The following is a 17,265-nucleotide window of genomic DNA, read 5'->3' on the forward strand; positions in this document are numbered from 1 at the left end:
GAAAAGATATACTGTTTTCATGAATTGAAAGAATTAATATTGTTGCAATGATCATACTACTCAAGGCCATCTACAGATTCTATGCAATTCCTATCAAAACACCACTGACATTTTTCAGAGAACTAGAAAAAATAATCTGACAATCTGTATGGAAACACAAAAGACTCCTCAACAGCCAAAACAACCTTGAGTAAGAAGGACACAGATGGAAGTATCATGCTTCCTTTCACATTGTACTACAAAGCTACAGAAATCAAAACAGTATTGTACTGGCACAAAAACAGACACATTAGGTTAAATGGAGCAGAATACAAAGTCTAGAAATAAACATTTTGGTCAGGACAAGTATACTTTAAAAACAAAAAACAAATTTATACAAAGATATCAGATTTGTGATTACCAGAAGCAGGGGGAATTGAATGAAGGCATTAATCTTTAAGGTACAAACTTGCAGTTATAGGACAAATAGGTGCTAGGGATGGAATGTACAACATGGCAAATACAATTAACACTGTATGTCACATATAAAAGTTGTTATGAGAATAAGTCCTAAGAGTTCTCATCATGAGAAAAAAATTTTTTTTCTATTTTATTTTGACTCTATATAAGATGACAGATGTTCACTGAACTGTCAGTCAAGTCATTATGCAGTATATTTCAAACTTACACAGTGCTGCATGTCAATTATTTCTCAATGAAACTGTGAGAAAAAGTTGTACTGTAAAAAAAACCTCTCTAAAAAATATGTTTTGTAATTATGTATTCATGAATTTGCTAATCTACTACAGGATGCTGCTATATGACAGACAGTTCAACAACTGCATGCTTCTGAGTTTCCACTGGAAAATAATTGTTAATAAAAGTTAAATTTAATAATCATATATAAAAATAAATACTAGAAACAAAAATGAAAGAAAACAACTTTGTATACAAGGTATGAGAGAGAAATGGGATGTATTTCTATATGAAAATGAAAGTCGATCAGTTGTGTCCAACTCTTTGAGGCCCCACCGATGGTGGCCCGCCAGGCTCCTCTGTCCATGGAATTCTCCAGGCTAGACTGGAGTGGGTAGCTGCTTCCTTCTCCAGGGGATCTTCCTGACCAAGAAATCGAACCCAGGTCTCCTGTGCTGCTGGTGGATTCTTTACCAATGGAGCCACCAGGGAAGCCCCAAAAGACTGCAGTAGGTAGCCTATCCCTTCTCCAGCGGATCTTCCTGACCCGGGAATTGAACTGGGGTCTCCCCATCACAGGTGGATTCTTTACCAACTGAGCTATCAGGGAAGAATATGTAAAGAATATAGGTTGTGTTTTTGTTATGGAAAGAAAGGGAGTAATTTTATACAGTAACTCTGTAAAGTAAAATTACCGATTACTCCAAAATGAGCAAAAGGACTAATACAAAGTCTAAATGAATATAGAAAGTTGCTTGTTTATAAATTTTATGTTGAAAAGTGGAATTTAGCTAAACTTAAATAGATTTATTTATAAGAGTTTTAAATATGAGCTCAGTAATAAACTGATACAAATTGGAGGAACCCTGCCCCCCCTGTGTTAAAAAGTAGATTACTGATCTACTCTTAGTATTATAAAAGGTTTTCCTTTACCTTTTGTGTAATCTATCTAGAAACTAAAGATTCTGGGGGGCAGTCCTAAGATGGTGGAGGAATAGGATGGGGAGACCACTTTCTCCCCAACAAATTCATCAAAAGGATATTTAAACGCTGAGTAAATTCCACAAAACAACTTCTGAACGCCAGCAGAGGATATCAGGCACCTATTGTCTTTGAAAGGAGGTAGGAAAAAATATAAAAGACAAAAGAGGTAGGGATAGGAGCTCCATCCCGGGAAGTGAGTCTTAAAAAGAGAGAAGTTTCCAAACACCAGGAAACACTCTCACTGCCGAGTCTGTGGCGAACCTTGGAACCACAGAGGGCAACATAACTGGGAGGAAAAATAAACAAATAATTAAAACCCACAGATCACGTGCCCAACAGTAACTCCCCCAGTAGAGAAGCAGCGCAGACGCCTGCAACCGCCACTAGCAAGCAGGGGCTGGGCAGGGAGGTGCGGGCTGCATTGCTTAGAGTAAGGACCGGGCCTGAATGCCCTGAGGGCAATCTGAGGGAACTAACTTGGGCTAGCAAACCAGACTGTGGGATACCTACCATGCGAAAGCCCTAACCTAACACACCGTCAGGCCCACTCACAGAACAAAGGACTGAACAGAGACAGCCAGCTGCAGACCACCCACCTTTGGTGACCGGCAGTCAGAGCTGGAAGGGGGCAATCGCAGCCCCAGAGAGACATTATCTACAAAACTGCAAGCAGGCTTCTTTGCTAACTAAGACTTCTTGGGGTTCTGGATTTCAACATCCACCTAGAAGGTGTGCTGGTTGTACCTCTAGAAAACCCAGCGGCAGGGATGCGGGAGGTGATAAGTCACAGCGACAGTGCTCGCCAAACACCTCATCACCTGAGCTGCTCGGACCTGGGAAGGGCACAAAACGCAAGCCCAACCAAGTCTGTGCCTCTGAGGACTACCCCAGCACGTGAACCTGAGAAGCTTAGACCTGGGAGGTGCATGCAGCCCAGGGCTGGCCTTGAACGGTTCCCAGTGGAGCAACCTAGAGCCTGAACAGTGTGGGCAGGGAGGGCACATGCGCCGTGAGTGGGGACAGGCCCAGTGTGGCTGAGACATTGCGAGTACACGCCAGTGTTATTTGTTTGCAGCGTCCCTCCCTCCCCACATTGTGACTGAACAAGTGAGCCTAAAAAAGTGTCCACCACGGCCCCCTGTGTCAGGGCGGAAATCAGACACTGAAGAGACCAGCAAACAGAAGAAGCTAAAACAGAGGGAACTGTCTTGGAAGTAACAGGTGCAATAGATTACAACCCTGTAGTTAGTACCGACTACATAGGAAGGGGCCTATAGATCTTGAGAAATATAAGCCGGATCAAGGAATAGACAAAAATGAACTGACCCCACAATGCCCACAACACCACCAGAGAAAGTCCTAGATATATTTTTACTATCTTTTTTTTTAATTTTTAAGTCCTCTATTACTCCTTTAATTTTCATTTTTATACTCTACTATTACTTCACACACAAAAAGAGAGACCCTATTTTTTAAAGCAAACTTCATATATATATATATTTTTAAAATAATTTTTGTGACTTTTTTTTCTTTTTTTTAATATTGTATTTTTGAAAATCCAACCTCTACTCTAGATTTTTAATCTTTGCTTTTTGGTATTTGTTATCAATTTTGTACCTTAAGAACCCAATCTTCAGTACCCATTTTTACTTGGGAGCGAGAATACTGGCTTGACTGCTCTCTCCCCCTTTGGACTCTCCTTTTTCTCCACCAGGTCGCCTCTGTTTCCTCCCTTCCCCTTCTCTTCTCTACCCAACTCTGTGAATCTCTTTGTGTGTTCCAGACGGTGGAGAACACTTAGGGAACTGATTACTGGCTAGATCTGTCTCTCTCCTTTTGATTCCCTCCTTTATCCTCCTGGTCACCTCTGTCTCCTTCCTCCCTCTTCTCTTCTCTGTATAACTCCATGAACATCTCTGAGTGGTCCAGACTGTGGAGCACACATAAGGAAGTGATTACTGGCTAGCTTGCTCTCTCAACTTTGGATTCCACCTCATCTCATTCGGGTCACCTCTAACTCCCTCCTCCCTCTTCTCTTCTCCATGTAACTCTGGGAAGCTCTCTGGGTGGCCTTCACTGTGGAGAAACTTTTCATCTTTAACCTAGATGTTTTATCAACGGTGCTGTATAGATGGAGAAGTCTTGAGGTTACTGTAAAAATAAGACTGAAAACCAGAAGCAGGAGGCTTAAGTCCAAACCCTGAAAACACCAGAGAACTCCTGACTCCAGGGAACATAAATTGACAGGAGCTCATCAAACGCCTCCACACCTACACTGAAACCAAGTACCACCCAAGGGCCAACAAGTTCCAGAGCAAGACATACCATGCAAATTCTCCAGCAATACAGGAACACAGCCCTGAGCTTCAATATACAGGCTGCCCAAAGTCACTCCAAACCCATTGACATCTCATAATTCATTACTGGACACTTCATTGCACTCCAGAGAGAAGAAATCCAGCTCCACTCACCAGAACACCGACACAAGCTTCCCTAACCAGGAAACCTTGACAAGCCACCTGTACAACCCCGCCCACAGTGAGGAAACTCCACAGTAAAGAGAACTCCACACACTGCCAGAATACAGAAAGACCGCCCCATAAACAGCAATATAAACAGGATGAAGAGACAAAGGAATACCGAGCAGGTAAAGGAACAGGATAAATGCCCACCAAACCAAACAAAAGAGGAAAAGATAGGGAATCTACCTGATAAAGAATTCTGAATAATGATAGTGAAAATGATCCAAAATCTTGAAACCAAAATAGAATCACAGATAAATAGTCTGGAGACAAGGATTGAGAAGATGCAAGAAAGGTTTAACAAGGACCTAGAAGAAATAAAAAAGAGTCAGTATATAATAAATAATGTAATAAATGAGATCAAAAACACTCTGGAGGGAACAAACAGTAGAATAACAGAGGCAGAAGATAGGATTAGTGAAGAAGAAGATAGAATAGTAGAAATAAATGAATCAGAGAGGAAAAAGGAAAAATGAATTAAAAGAAATGAGGACAATTTCAGAGGCCTCTGGCACAATGTTAAATACCCCAACATTCAAATCATAGGAGTCCCAGAAGAAGACAAAAAGAAAGACCACGAGAAAATACTTGAGGAGATAATAGTTGAAAACTTCCCTAAAATAGGGAAGGAAATAATCACCCAAGTCCAAGAAACCCAGAGAGTTCCAAACAGGATAAACCCAAGGTGAAACACCCCAAGACACATATTAATCAAATTAACAAAGATCAAACACAAAGAACAAATATTAAATGCAGCAAGGGAAAAACAACAAAAAACACACAGGGGATTCCCATAAGGATAAGAGCTGATCTTTCAATAGAAACTCTTCAGGCCAGGAGGCAATGGAAGGACATATTTAAAGTGATGAAAGAAAATAAACTACAGCCCAGATTACTGTACCCAGCAAGGATCTCATTCAAATAAGAAGGAGAAATCAAAAGCTTTACAGACAAGCAAAAACTGAGAGAATTCATCAGCACCACCAAACCAGCTCTCCAACAAATGCTAAAGGATCTTCTCTAGACAGGAAACCCAAAAAGCGTGTATAAACTCAAACCCAAAACAATAAAGTAAATGGCAACAGGATCATACTTATCAATAATTACCTTAAACTTAAATGGGTTGAGCCCCAACCAAAAGACAAAGACTGGCTGAATGGATACAAAAACAAGACCCCTATATATGTTGTCTACAAGAGACCCACCTCAAAACAGGGGACACATACAGACTGAAAGTGAAGGGCTGGAAAAACATATTCCACGTAAATAGAGACCAAAAGAAAACAGGAGTAGAAATACTCATATCAGAGAAAATAGACTTTAAAACAAAGGCTGTGAAAAGAGACAAAGAAGGACACTACATAATGGTCAAAGCATCAATCCAAAAAGAAGATATAACAGTTATAAATATATATGCACCCAACATAGAAGCACCACAATATGTAAGACAAATGCTAACAAGTATGAAAGGGGAAATTAACAATAACACAATAATAGTGGGAGACTTTAATAACCCCACTCACACCTATGGATAGATCAATTAAACAGAAAATTAACAAGGAAACACAAACTTTAAATGATACAATTGATATCTATAGGCCATTTCACCCCCAAAACAATGAATTTCACCTTTTTCTCAAGCACACACAGAACCTTCTCCAGGATAGATCACATCCTGGGCCATAAATCTAGCCTTGGTAAATTCAAAAAAACTGAAATCATTCCACGCATCTTTTCTGACCGTGATGCAGTAAGATTAGATTTCAATTACAGGAGAAAAACCATTAAAAATTCCAATATATGGAGGCTGAACAACATGCTACTGAATAACCAACAAATCACAGAAGAAATCAAAATATGCATAGAAACGAATGAAAATGAAAACACAACAACCCAAAACCTGTGGGACACTGTAAAAGCAGTGCTAAGGGAAGGTTCATAGCAATACAGGCATACATCAAGAAACAAGAAAAAAAGTCAAATAAATAACCTAATTCTACACCTAAAGCAACTAGGAAAAAAAAAGAAATGGAGAACCCCAGAGTTAGTAGAAGGAAAGAAATCTTAAAAATTAGTGCAGAAATAAATGCAAAAGAAACAAAAAAGACCATAGCAAAAATCAACAAAGCCAAAAGCTGGTTCTTTGAAAGGATAAATAAAATTGACAAACCATTCACCAGACTCATCAAGAAACAAAGGGATAAAAATCAAATCAATAAAATTAGAAATGAAAATGGAGAGATCACAACAGACAACACAGAAATACAAAGGATTGTAAGAGACTACTATCAGCAATTATATGCCAATAAAATGGACAACGTGGAAGAAATGGACAAATTCTTAGAAAAGTACAACTTTCCAAAACTGAACCAGGAAGAAATAGAAAATCTTAAAAGACCCATCACAAGCACGGAAATTGAGACTGTAATCAGAAATCTTCCAGCAAACAAAAGCCCAGGTCCAGATGGCTTGACAGCTGAATTCTACCAAAAATTTCAAGAAGAGCTAACACCTATCCAACTCAAACTCTTCCAGAAAATTGCAGAGGAAGATAAACTTCCAAACACATTCTATGAGGCCACCATCACCCTAATACCAAAACCTGACAAAGATGCCACAAAAAAAGAAAACTACAGGCCAATATCACTGATGAACATAGATGCAAAAATCCTTAACAAAATTCTAGCAATCAGAATCCAACAACACATTAAAAACATCATACACCATGACAAAGTGGGCTTTATCCCAGGGATGCAAGGATTCTTCAATATCCGCAAATCAATCAATGTAATACACCACATTAACAAACTGAAAAATAAAAGCCATATGATTATCTCAATAGATGCAGAGAAAGCCTTTGACAGAATTCAACATTCATTTATGATAAAAACTCTCCAGAAAGCAGGAATAGAAGGAACATACCTCAACATAATAAAAGCTATATATGACAAACCCACAGCAAACATTATCCTCAATGGTGAAAAATTGAAAGCATTTTCCCTAAAGTCAGGAACAAGACAAGGGTGCCCACTTTCACCACTACTATTCAACATAGTTTTGGAAGTTTTGGCCACAGCAATCAGAGCAGAAAAATGAATAAAAGGAATCCAAACTGGAAAAGAAGAAGTAAAACTCTCACTATTTGCAGATGTAATGATCCTCTACATAGAAAACCCTAAAGACTCCACCAGAAAATTACTAGAACTAATCAATGAATATAGTAAAGTTGCAGGATATAAAATCAACACACAGAAATCCCTTGCATTCCTATACACTAACAATGAGAAAATAGAAAGAGAAATTATGGAAAAATTCCATTTACCATTGCAATGAAAAGAATAAAACACTTAGGAATATATCGACCTAAAGAAACTAAAGACCTATATATAGGAAACTATAAAACACTGGTGAAAGAAATCAAAGAGGACACTAATAGATGAAGAAATATACCATGTTCATGGATCGGAAGAATCAATATAGTGAAAATGAGTATACTACCCAAAGCAATCTATAGATTCAATGGTATTTTTCACAGAGCTAGAACAAATAATTCCACAATCTGTATGGAAATAAAAAAAAAAAACCTCGAATAGCCAAAGCAATCTTGAGAAAGAAGAATGGAACTGGAGGAATCAACCTGCCTGACTTCAGGCTCTACTACAAAGCCACAGTCATCAAGACAGTATGGTACTGGCACAAAGTCAGAAATATAGATCAATGGAACAAAATAGAAAGCCCAGAGATAAATCCACGCACCTATGAACATGTTATCTTTGACAAAAGAGGCAAGAATATACAATGGAGAAAAGACAATCTCTTTAACAAGTGGTGCTGGGAAAACTGGTCAACCACTTGTAAAAGAATGAAACTAGAACACTACCTAACACCATACACAAAAACTCAAAATGGATTAAAGATCTAAATGTAAGACCAGAAACTATAAAACTAGAGGAGAACATAGGCAAAACACTCTCTGACATAAACCACAGCAGGATCCTCTATGACCCACCTCCCAGAATACTGGAAATAAAAGCAAAAATAAACAAATGGAACCTAATTAAAATTAAAAGCTTCTGCACAACAAAGGAAACTATAAGCAAGGTGAAAAGACAGCCTTCAGAATGGGAGAAAATAATAGCAAATGAAGAAACTGATAACTAATCTCAAAAATGTACAAACAACTCCTGTAGCTCAATTCCAGAAAAATAAACGACCCAATCAAAAAATGGGCCAACGAACTAAACAGACATTTCTCCAAAGAAGACATACAGATGGCTAACAAACACATGAAAAGATGCTCAACATCACTCATTATCAGAGAAATGCAAATCAAAATCACAATGAGGTACCATTTCACACCAGTCAAAACGGCTGAACCAAAAGTCTACAAGCAATAAATGCTGGAGAGAGTGTGGAGAAAAGGGAACCCTATTACACTGTTGGTGGGAATGCAAACTAGTACAGCCAATATGGAGAACAGTGTGAAGATTCCTTAAAAAACTGGAAATAGAACTGCCTTATGACCCAGCAATCCCACTGCTGGGCATACACACCAAGGAAACCAGAATTGAAAAAGAAACGTGTACCCCAATGTTCATTGCAGCACTGTTTATAATAGCCAGGACATGGAAGCAACCTAGATGTCTATCAGCAGATGAATGGATAAGAAAGCTGCGTTACATATACACAATGGAATATTACTCAGCTATTATAAAGAATACATTTGAATCAGTTCTAATGAGGTGGATGAAACTGGAGCCTATTATACAGAGTGAAGTAAGCCAGAAAGAAAAACACCAATATAGTATACTAACGCATATATATGGAATTTAGAAAGATGGTAAAGATAACCCTGTATGCGAGACAGCAAAAGAGACACAGATGTATAGAACAGTCTTTTGGATTCTGTGGGAGAGAGCAAGGGTGGGATGATATGGGAGAATGGCATTAAAACATGTATAATATCATATGTGAAACGAATCACCAGTCCAGGTTCAATGCATGATACAGGATGCTTGGGGCTGGTGCACCGGGATGACCCAGAGGGATGGTACGGGGAGGGAGGTGGGAGGGGGGTTCAGGATGGGGAACATATGTATACCTGTGGTGGATTCATGTCAATGTATGGCAAAACCAATATAATATTGTAAAGTAATTAGCCTCCAATTAAAATAAATAAATTTATGATAAAAAAATAAAGATTCTGTGTCTTAGCAAAATAATTTCCTATGCTTCATGTTATTTTTATCAGGTCTGTAATTAGTTAGGAAAACTGAACCTTTGCAACATTACAAAAGGTAAGGCTTTTTGGTTTTATAAAGAAAAAAATTATTTATTTTACACTAATTTTTGTCTGAATTTTCATACTGTTTATGGGGTTCATGGGGTTCTCTAAAGAGCCTCTTGATGAAAATAAAAGAGGAGTGTGAAAAACTTGGCTTAAAACTCAACATTCAAAAAACTAAGATCATGGCATCTGATCCCATCACTTCATGGCAAGTAGATGGGGAAACAATGGAAACAGTGAGACTTTATTTTTTTGGGATCCAAAATCACTGCACATGATGACTCCCACCATAAAATTAAAAGACACTTGCTCCTTGGAAGAAAAGCTATGACCAACCTAAACAGCATACTCAAAAGCAGAGACATTACTTTGCCGACAAAGGTCCGTCTAACGAAAACTATGGTTTTTCCAGTAGTCATGTATGGGATGTGAGAGTTGGACCATAAAGAAGGCTGAGCACAGAAGAACTGATGCTTTTGAACTGTGGGGTTGGAGAAGACTCTTGAGAATCCCTCGGACTGCAAGGAGATCAAACCAGTCAATCCTAAAGGAAACCTGATTATTCATTGTAAGGACTGATGCTGAAGCTGTAGCTCCAATAGTTTGGCCACCTGATGCAAAGAGTCAACCCATTGGAAAAGACCCTGATGCTGGGAAAGATTGAAGGTGGGAGGAGAAGGGGACAACAGAGGATGAGATGGTTGGATGCCATCACTGACTCGATGGACAAGAGTTTGAGCAAGCTCCGGGAATGGCTGATGGACAGGGAAGCCTGGTGTGCTACAGACCATGGGTTGCAAAGAGTCAGACACAACTGAGTGACTGAACAACAGCAAAATGTTATTAATATGTGTTCCAGAAATTACATGAAATTCTTAGAAATCTGACCCATCCTAGTATAATGTTATCAGTCATCTTAAAATATTGTATGTCATAGAAATAACTGAATTTATCTGACAATTTTATCATTTTTTAAAATAGGGAACTCTCATCAGATCTTTAACCATGGCTATTTTTAAGTCTTTTGTCATTCACAGAGAGTTATTGTTCTCCTCTTAATTCTTCTTGGAAAGCATTTACAATCAACTATAGGCCAGAACAACAGACTGGTTCCAAATAGGGAAAGGAGTACGTCAAGGCTGTATATTGTCACCCTGCTTATTTAACTTCTATGCAGAATACATCATAAGAAACACTGGGCTGGATGAAGCACAAGCTGGAATCAAGATTTCCAGCAGAAACATCAATAACCTGTTATGTAGATGACACCACTCTTAGGGCAGAAAGTAAAGAGGAACTAAAAAGCCTCTTGATGAAAGTAAAAGAGGAGAGTGAAAAAGTTGGCTTAAAGCTCAACATTCAGAAAACTAAGATCATGGCATCTGGTCCTATCACTTCATGGGAAATAGATGGGGAAACAGTGGAAAGAGTGTCACACTTTATTTTGGGGGGCTCCAAAATCACTGCAGATGGTGACTGCAGCCATGAAATTAAAAGACACTTACTCCTTGGAAGGAAAGTTATGACCAACCTAGATAGCATATTCAAAAGCAGAGATATTACTTTGCCAACAAAGGTCCATCTAGTCAAGACTATGGTTTTTCCAGTGGCCATGTATGGATGTGAGAGTTGGACTGTGAAGAAAGCTGAGCACCGAAGAATTGATGCTTTTGAACTGTGTTGGAGAAGATTCTTGAGAGTCCCTTGGACTGCAAGGAAGTCTAACCAGTCCATCCTAAAGGAGATCAGTTGTGGGTGTTCATTGGAAGGCCTGATGCTGAGGCTGAAACTCCAGTACATTGGCCACCTCATGCGAAGAGTTGACTCACTGGAAAAGACCCTGATGCTGGGAGGGATTGGGGGCAGGAGGAGAAGGGGACGACAGAGGATGAGATGGCTGAATGGCATCACCGACTTGATGCACATGAGTTTGGGTGAACTCCGGGAGTTGGTGATGGACAGGGAGGCCTGGCGTGCTGCGATTCATGAGGTCACAAACAGTCGGACACGACTGAGCGACTGAACTGAACTGATAGGCCAGAATGCTTTGTCTTTGTGGAGAGGCACAGAAAGGACCCTGATAAGTACTCTAGAATATAGCTTTCTGATAACTTTAAGATCATACCAGTAAACTGAGTAAATTTCTAGAACTCTAATGGAGAAACTGCTTAATTCATAAAACTGCTAACCCAAGATTAGGGAAAATAAAGATTAATGCCAAAGGCCCAAATGAACTGATGAAAACAACTAACTTTTATGACTTTTCTTGAAACATTGTTGTTCTTTAGTGCTTGTTTTCCAGATTTAAAAATCTTTTTTTCCCCCTCCTTCTAAATTATCTAAACCTACAACAATTTGGTATACTTCTATAAACAAAAATGAAACATTTTTCTTTCTCTCCTTATCTGATTCCTTCAGAATTAAAACAAATTTTAAAAACCCTGTTATTGACTATTCCTATTTTCATGGCAATAGATATTTGCATAAATTCAATAAGAATTTGTTTTCCCTGTAATAGGACAAAACTGCTAAGTCCTTTGCTTGGCTTCTTAGCAAAAAGAGGCTTTTAAAGATGTAACCTGAGTTTCCTTGTTAAGTCGGTTTTAAGTATCTAAAGTTGACTTTAAAATATATATATATATATTTGTTTGTTTGGGGCTGTGACGGGTCTTCATTGTCGCACGAGGGATCTTTTGTTGGCACGAGGGATCTTTTGTTGGCACGAGGGATCTTTTGTTGGCATGAGGGATCTTTTGTTGCCACACGGGCTCCAGAGATAGCAGGCTCCACAGTTGTGGTACATGGGGGCTTATCTGCCCTAGGGCCTATGGGATCTTACTTCCTTACCAGGGATTGGATCTGGGTCCACTGTTTTGGAAGGTGGATTCTTAACCACTGGACCACCAGAGAAGTTCCTAAAATTGACTCTATAGAGTCAATAAAAGCCCTTGGATATTACCAAAGCTTTGATTGGAATATCATATTTGAGAGTGCACATAAAATCTATTCTTGCTGTATTTATGTAAATAACAAGTCAGGTTTAAAGAGACTAGATTTATTTTACAAACAAATTACTTTGGTAAAAGTGACTATAGAAAGAAAAATTATGTTTAAACAGAAAACTTTGGCATACCCATAATCAAATTCTAGTCCTGGTTATTTTCTTTGGGTTTTTGTTTCTAACTGTAAACTGGACTGGATCCTGAACTCTTACGGTTTTCTCTAAAATCTGGCTACAACTCTCCAAACTAATATTTTCAACTTTCTCCCACCCTTCTGACTTGAAATTAAAACTAAAACTGTTCTTTTCCTCAAACCCTACAAGATAAAGCTATAGGTCTTGATATAGACTTCAGAGAATTCATCACAATGGATCATGCATAGACAAAAAAACAACCTTCATACTTACTTCAGAACACCTGATGACATCATCACTGACATTCAAACTGCAAACCAGGAAAATCTATCAGTTTAAAACTGCCATCTTCATTCCACCATCTAAAAATCTAAGTTCAGCTCCAAAAATTTTCTTGACTGGCTGCTCTCTAGACTCAACAACTACATTTATACTTTGTTCCAACTAATCTTTAATCTTTGCCTTTCTTTTGTTTCCACAGTAATACTTATTAAATAACTGATTGCTTATACCATATAGAAGTTTACTTACATGGAAGCTTACCTATCATACCACTTCCTAAAATAAGGCATCTTCACATTAATCCCATCCTAAGGAACCATGACATAGTTCAGTACTATAAGACACTAATGTAATACTGAAAAGCTTATTTCCACCATGTCCATAAAGCTTTCTGTGGTCTGCTTCTTAAACAAGACAATGCCTCATATATTAAAACCTAGAGACTCAGTTTATTGGAAAAGACACCAACAAAAAATTGCACTTAAATCTCACTAAGAGAGACCTTATCCTCTGAAAAACTATAATCACAGCAAGAATCTAGAAATTCTTTAGCCAGAGTTGTTTTAGACAACTGCTTAGCCTTAGACACCCTAACTACCCAAGATGGAGGTACATGTACTATTGTAAGAGAGCAAGATGAGCACAGCCCTTAACAGGCAGCCATTGCTGTGCCTCACTACTCTGCACTCTGTTACCAGGCAACAGATCTTGATCAGTCATTGCTCAGTGCCCCAGTGGGCCCAGTCCACAAGTAACTGTCAATGAGGGACCATTAGGGAAGTGATTTACCCAAAGGTCATTGGTGTGGTGGTCATTAGGTGGAAAGTGAGGTAAGAGGCAGATTCAGGCCTTCTCCTGGAGGGAGGCCCTCCAACTCACTTAGCCTTGGCCAGCAGGTGAGCTGGAGCGCCCAGGGAACACACTAAGGACTGTGTTCTTCTATAGGGCTCCAGAGCCCTTACTAAGGCCCTCAACTAGCCTTGGCCCAGGCCTTGAACCTAGTCTCCCCATCTAGGTGGCTTGAGGAGACTGAGGGTCAGTTGGGTTGAGTGCCTGGCTCCCTCAGAGATGACATCTGGGCATGATGTGGGAACCTGGCCCTGAGAGAACTGCCAACTGAGATCTGCCTCCTATTAGCCAGGACTGGGCTCTTGGAGGGTGAAAGCTGTGCTTTGGGATCTTGCCCTTTCTTGTCAAGACACAGAATAACATTCATTTGGTGGAGATTTACAGGAATGTTGTTACCTGACCATGACCTGACCTCAAGAGCAAAGGATCTTACACAAGAAGTTTGTAACAACTAACCACGCCCCCCCTCACCTTTTACTTATAAAGGGGCTTGCTGAAAGCTTTCAGTAATTTTGGGGTTCTTAGGACATGAACCACCCATCTCCTTGTACGAATCTGTAATAAATCTCTGTTTCAAACTCTGATGTTTTAGTATTGATGGGCCTCACTGGGCACACGGACTTGTGATTTGTTAACAGCATAACTGGTTTAAAAAAAAAAAGTTTCTATGTTAATATAACAAAAAGATCTGAAAGACTAGATGCCAATCTTTCAACAAATAGGCAACACTTATGAAATACGGGTTCAATCCCTGGATCAGGAAGATCTCCTGAAAAAGGAAATGCCAACCCACTCCAGTATTCTTGCCTGGAGAATCCCATGTACAGTGGATCCTGGCAGGCTACAGTCCATAGGGTCGCAAAGAGTCAGACATAGGTGACTTAACACACACACACTTCTCTTGATTATTTAGTTGGAAATCTCTGCTCTGGAGAATCCTTTTCAATACTTGGCTATTATTCTCCTGATAGTCATCATCTTAGCCTCCTTAATGCATTGTATCCTCTCTGGAGTTCTAAATGTCTTCAGTGGCTACTCACACATCAAATGTTATCCATTAGTGTTAGACAACTGGAAGAACACAAAGATCCTGCTGCCAGAGTCAGGGTGACTATGCAACTGCCAATAAGGGCAATTACAAAACCATCCATCCCAATGCCTACATTGAAGGAGCAGTGAGAGTAACACTATATTGGTTCACCCTTAGCTTGCTGAGAGAATGACTGAAAGGTGGGGATTTTTTTAAATAAATCGAGACCAGGCTTGAAAAATCCATCAAGGTGACCAAACCAGTTAAGTCACATACGCAAAACCAAATTTAGTTTATATCATGAACATAAGTGAAACTTATTTCTTGTAAATGCCTCTGACAATCAACTTAAATCGTCTTCTTAAAATGATTGTTAACAGCATAACTGGTTTAAAAATAAAGTTTTAAGCAATCTCCTACCATCTGTAAACTCCTAATGTCATAAACCATTGCAAAGATTAAAGAACTTCCTTATGCTCACTTTATAAGCCATCCTATAATGACATGTCTATAAAATATTCATATCAAGTTAAGCTCTCTGAGATTTCTCTTAATACTAGGCAGTTACAGGCCATAGCGTTACAGGGAGGAGTAATTTAACATACTTAAATCCTTAGAAGACTGCCTAGTATTAAAAGAAATTTCAGAGAGCTTGATACCAATATTTTACAGACATAGAAAATCCCCATGGACAGAGGAGCCTGGCTGGCTACAGTCCATGTGGTCCTAGAGTCAGACACGACTGAGCGACTAAGCACAGCACGTAACGCCATGAGATAGGTAGCTGTTATTATACTAACTTTGTAAGGTTAAGCTACTTTCCCATAGTCATACAGCTGGAGAATGGTAGACCCGGGAGCTGAACCCAGCAAGCGCAATCAGGGATTTAAGCGCTGCGTCAAAGAATCAATAATTATCCCCACTACAGTAACTGGGTGTAACTCTGCTGAAGGCTTTTGAGAACCCCATCCAGTGTTTTGTTTTATTTTACTAAGGCTTTTCGCTCCCGCCAGAGACAGGCCACTGCCAGGAATCTCCTGGACGAGAAGCTGTCAAGGCTGAGTTCGGACACCTATCGGGGGACAGAGGGGCAAGCCTGCCGGGCTGCCCACTTGGCACGATTTTTCTCAGTCAAGATAGGACAAATCACGGACCCAGGAGCAGAAACAGCCTGTGGACCTCCTCGATGGGAGGCAGGAAGGGGGCGGGGATGGGGTGCGGTGATGGGTGGCGGGCGCGGGCTGTGCCGGGGCGGGGCGAGAGGAAGGCGGGCCGGGGCGGACTCACAGATCCAGGAGCTGACTGACCCGCTGGGGGCTGGGCATCGCGGCCGCCCTTCGGAGCCTCTTCCACGGTCCCGGGGCCGCGGAGATTCAGCCACAGACCGTCTGTCAACTCCCGCCTCCAGCGCAACGCGTAGTCCCTCGTGACGTCACCCGCCTCTTCCGGTGACCTGGCGCCGGCGCGCTCGCGACTACAGAGGGATAGCGTAGCCCCCTCGGGGCGGAACCCTGGACGCTGCGCCGGAGAGACAGTGTGATAAACCAGAGGGAAGTCTTGGGCTCTGAGAAGGACTGCGTGAGCTGTCATTCTGCAGTCCCTCCGGCGCGGCTCGGGCGGTATCCCTGGTGGGCTAGCCCGGCGCCGGACCTCTCCTAGTACCTCCTGGAACCTCGCGGCTCTGCGCGTGGCCGCTGTTACTACAGGGGTGCATTCCATGCTGGGCCCAGCGTTAGTGGATGCACACCGGAGACCCTCTTAGATACAGAAACCATGATCGTCAAAGGGCGTGTTTTAGAGGACTGGAGAGTGACGTTTATCGAGCGCTTCCTATAAGAAAGTGAGCACTGAACTGCTTGTTTTCAATAGTTAACCATATTCTGGTCTTCCCTGATGGTACCGTGGACAAGAACCAGCCTGCCAATGCAGGGGGCATGGGTTTAATCCTTGGTCGGGGAGGATTCCACAGGCGTCAGAGTAACTAAGCCCGAGAGCCACAACTACTGAAGCCCATTTTACTAGAGCCTGTGCTCCAGAAGAAGAGAAGCCACTACAAGGAAGAGTAGCCTCCTACCCTCTACTGCAACTAGTGAAAGCCTGAATGCAGCAACAAAGACCCAGCATAACCAAAAATAATAAAAAATTAACCATATTCTTTTAATCCTATGAAATCGGAATTTGTTGTTGTTAGTCAAGTTGTGTCCAACTCTTTGCGACCCCATGGACTGCAGCTCGCCAGGCTTCCCTGTCCTTCACCATCTCCCGGAGCTTGCTCAAACTCATGTCCATTGAATCAGTGATGCCATCCAATCATCTCATCCTCTCTCACCCCCTTCTTCTCCTGCCTTTTATCTTTCCCAGCATCAAGGTCTTTTCCAATGAGTTGGCTCTTTGCATAAGGCGGCTCAGCAAAGTAATGTCTCTGCTTTTGACATGTCTTCGTAGTCACTGATATTAAGTATAATACTTTCATTGTGCCTATGTTTAATATAACTGAAAT

General features: G+C 40.6%; 1 protein-coding gene across 2 annotated transcripts in view; it reads right to left on the reverse strand.

Moving 5' to 3' along the window:
* The window catches only part of LOC120858540 (protein AMN1 homolog), a 75,168-nt gene extending 59,023 nt beyond the window's left edge, over positions 1 to 16,145 (reverse strand). The window contains exon 1 of one of the 2 annotated variants that reach the window (XM_040234669.1): positions 16,053 to 16,145. In XM_040234669.1, coding sequence (XP_040090603.1) covers positions 16,053 to 16,090 — 38 coding nt within the window. In that variant the 5' untranslated portion in view covers positions 16,091 to 16,145. The remainder of the gene's footprint in view (positions 1 to 16,052) is intronic. The other variant, XM_040234670.1, reaches the window with a different exon arrangement.
* Positions 16,146 to 17,265: the final 1,120 nt, after the last annotated feature.

The sequence above is a fragment of the Oryx dammah genome, unplaced genomic scaffold (assembly GCF_014754425.2).
Source record: "Oryx dammah isolate SB20612 unplaced genomic scaffold, SCBI_Odam_1.1 HiC_scaffold_29, whole genome shotgun sequence".
NCBI lineage: Eukaryota > Metazoa > Chordata > Mammalia > Artiodactyla > Bovidae > Oryx > Oryx dammah.